The 3441-nt window shown below is 55.2% G+C and overlaps 1 protein-coding gene across 5 annotated transcripts in view; it reads left to right on the top strand.

The window, feature by feature from the left end:
- The first annotated feature begins 369 nt into the window (after positions 1-369).
- Positions 370-3441, top strand: part of MLF2 (myeloid leukemia factor 2) — a 9618-nt gene continuing 6546 nt past the window's right edge. Inside the window, exon 1 of one of the 5 annotated variants that reach the window (XM_039717976.1) lies at positions 370-387. Coding sequence is in view for 1 of the 5 variants with exons in the window: in XM_039717972.1 (XP_039573906.1) it covers positions 1438-1449 (12 nt within the window). In the remaining 4 variants the exon portion in view is untranslated. Of the gene's footprint in view, positions 388-1249; positions 1268-1430; positions 1450-2697; positions 2720-3441 lie in introns of those variants that run through there. The other 4 variants (XM_039717975.1, XM_039717972.1, XM_039717971.1 and 1 more) reach the window with 4 other exon arrangements.

Below are 3441 nucleotides of genomic sequence, written 5' to 3'. Positions count from 1 at the left end.
TAACTCCTAAGTGGTTCCAAACCTCTTCCAAACTGTTTGCTGAATAACAAAAGAGCAGAAGGATGTGTATTTGCATTAAATTTTCTTAGATTTACATAAATACAAAATATCCATCCTTTCACTTACAGCAAAAGTAGCAAAATCTCAGTGTGCAGAGGGAACGTGTTTGAATGCATTTATGTATTTAACCCACGCTGTTCATCTTTCTGTACTGTGTCCATTAAAAATCCTGGCAGATAACCCGCTTTGTTCTTCTTTCATGATGCCGTATGCCGAATTTAAGAGGAAATACCCAAGAATTCAACCACCGGCCACCTTTGCATTGGGAAATGGCTTCCTGAGAGGCAGCATATTTAAAATAAGCCCTGCAGGAGGGCTGGAAGCAGGGTAGGTAACACAAGGAGAAGAAGCAAGAGCAGTAGAAGGGAATGACGAGGGGTGACACAGCCTGTCGGAAGACTGGAAAGCGGAGGGATGTTTTCAATCGTGATTTTTTTGTGAGCCTCTCTTTGCTAACGCAGCACAGATGGAGGTCGTGGTTCTCACTCACACTGTGACAGACACACTCTTAACACGAGCAAAATAGTCTGAAAGTAATCGCTGCCACACAACGCAGGCTGCAGCCACCACAAGCCGGCTGTAGCATCCCAAATATGAATTTTCACATTTAAGATCAAATCAGAGCTGTCCTTCACTCAGGGTGCCCTTCATCCGAGGTCGGAGTTAGTTGTTGGGTGAGCATTACGTAAGAGGCACAGACGAAGGGAGCCAATGAGGACATGGCTGTGGCGAGCTCCGACTTCTGCCAGCGAGGATTTCTTTGTCTTCCAGGCGGCCGCGGGGCCCCTGCGGCATTCGGGCGCGCTCTTCCTGCCCTCCTGCCCCAAATGTCCGCTCCGTGCCGGCAGCAGGTAACAAGGCAGGTGTCTCACCCTGCCCTTCGTTTGCCTTCCCGGCGTGGTGCTCAGTTGGCTGTCCCGGGCCCGGCCGGGGGCGGCGGGCAGCACCGGCAGCACCGGCGGGGCGGAACCGAGGGCAGCGGCTCCCGCTCCGCCCTTCCCCGCTCCCCGCCGCCCCCCGCACCACCTGGGCAGCTCCGGGGGAAGAAAGAGAAAGAAAGGAAATGGAGAGACATAATGCTTTTTGTTCAGTGTGAAAAGAGAATAGAGCGTGCGAGAGGAGCAAGGTGGGAGCCTTGCTCTCATCCACACCCCCACGTCGCTCCTTGTTCAATGGCCGTGCCCTTGGAGCGCATCGGGAATAACTGGTGAGTGCTGTGCAGAAACCTCTCCTACCCACACTGCGTTCCTCAGACCCGTGGCCTTGTCCACACTCCACGAAAAGGTTGTTCTAATTCCTCCTTCCAGGGTTTCACGCAGCGTGACTCTCTGCAAGCAAGGCTCCCCCGAGGTTTGCTGAACTGGCAGTGGCCCGGAAATGCAGCCTTTGGTAAGGTGTCCGTCGGCTGTGAGGAGTGCCTGAAAGGCTGCAGGAATACCCAGGGAGAGGCACAGCCTCAGCCCCCAGTCTCGCAAACTCAGCCCTTGGGTTGCACTTGCAGAGGAGCAGCGTTAGGGACAGAAAAAGGATCTGCAGAGCAGTGTTTGTTCCAGGCTCTTTTCTGTTCTTTTCCCCGCTGTGCTTGAAGGCATTAATGCCTGACTTATAATTTGGGAAAACTGAGAGAGCCCTAGCATCTCTGGGACTTTGCAGGAGTGGGAGAATCACTAGTATCCAGGGGACAGCAATTTATTTTATCCCAGATCTAGGGAAAAGAAGAAAGAAAGAAAAAAGAAGAAAACTGGAAGAGATGTTTACATTTCTGCCTTAGAAGATCTTTACCTCCCTTTGCAGCCTGACACTTGAGGTCAACTCCACACTCCAATCAAACACAAAGAGCGCCTCAGAGCAAAAGGAAAACACACCAGACAGGAAAGGCTTTCCAGACTGGAGGTCTCTGAAGGATGATTCAGGTTTGCAGAAGCAGCATCAGAGAGGTTGAGGCAGCGCCAACAAGGGCTTTGTGTGAACTTCAGCACTCAGCGATGAGCACCGAGCTGGTGACAGGAGCTGTTTCAGCAGCTCACTTGTGAACAGCCTCCCTCCGAGAGGTTTGGCCCTGCTTAACCCGTGCCCTGCCCACAGGACTTGTGTCCACCTCGTGGTCCTGCACCATTGTGCTGCCGACAGTTCCCCTATTGTGGATGTTTTGGTTTCAGCCTCTGCAGAATGCAATTGCTGTGTGCAGAAGGGACTCCTGGAGAGCCTTCTGCATGCACACAGGCACGGGCTTCCCATCAGAGGGCTTCTTTCTCAATACCAAGCAGTTCTGAGACCTGCTGGAGCAAGAAGTATTGCCAAATCCTCTATGCATTCCACACGTGAGCCATGCTGCTGGGTCATTTTCCTCTGTCAGACTCCGAAATCCAAGGACATGGCTCCTGCCACAACTCAGGAGTTCAATTTCTCAACCACTTCTCGCAACCTGCTATTTCCAGTCCTCTGGCACGGATCCAGTCTGGCTCCTGCACATGGTGGGCCGGATGCAACAGCCAAGAGAAGCACCACTGAGGAAGCGTGCCCTGGGCTGGAGCTGGGATGAGTCAGTCTCCTCTCTTCCCTGTAATCCTGGCGGTAGCTGCAGGCAACCTGCATTCCCCAGAGATGGTGACAGAGGTGTCATCCCCTGCTTTCTGGAGATTCCCCACCACTGCTGTAGGTGCACACAAGTACCTAGGCTTCACCTGTGTCCAGGATGGGTCCCTGATGGCCCACAGCTGGCTCACAAAGTATCCTCCCTGCCTGGCCAGCAGAGCACTCGCTGTGCATGCGCTCGGCACAGCCAGGCAGCTCTGGGGTGCCTCCCACATGCCCATGCCGTGCAGGGAGCCTGGGATAAGTGCTGCCTCTGCAGCAGCCAGGCAGCGCTGTGGACTCTGGCCGGGAACCAACTGGCCACGAGCCACGGGGGTTACTACAGCATCACAGAATATTCTGAGTTGGAAGGGACCCAGCAGGATCGTCAAGCCCAGCTCCTGGCCCTGCACAGGACCATTACCAAGGGTCGCACCTTGTGCCCGAGAGTGTTGTCCAAACACATCCTGAACTCTGTCAGCTACCCCGCTGGGTGCCAAACCTTTGCCTGATACCCAGCCTAGACCTCCCCTTACACAGCTTCAGGCCATTCCCACGGGTCCTGTCACTGGTCCGCAGAGAGAAGGGATCAGTGCCTGCCCCCGCGCCTGTGCGGAGCGGTGGGGCCTGCCCGGTCCCTCTGTTACCACCGCATCTTCCCATTCCCAGTGCCATTCCCATTCCTATTCATTCCCATTTCCTTTCCCAGTGCCATTCCCGTTCCCGGCTGCCCGGCGGGAGCGCCCGCGGGGGACGCCAGGGGGCGCTGTGCCGCGCGGCCCCGCCTGGCCCGCGCCCTCCCGCGGG

This window comes from Passer montanus, unplaced genomic scaffold (genome assembly GCF_014805655.1).
Source record: "Passer montanus isolate IOZ18808 unplaced genomic scaffold, ASM1480565v1 scaffold39, whole genome shotgun sequence".
Lineage (NCBI taxonomy): Eukaryota > Metazoa > Chordata > Aves > Passeriformes > Passeridae > Passer > Passer montanus.
Note: the sequence above shows the minus strand (reverse complement) of the source record. Positions and strands in the feature narration are given on the sequence as shown.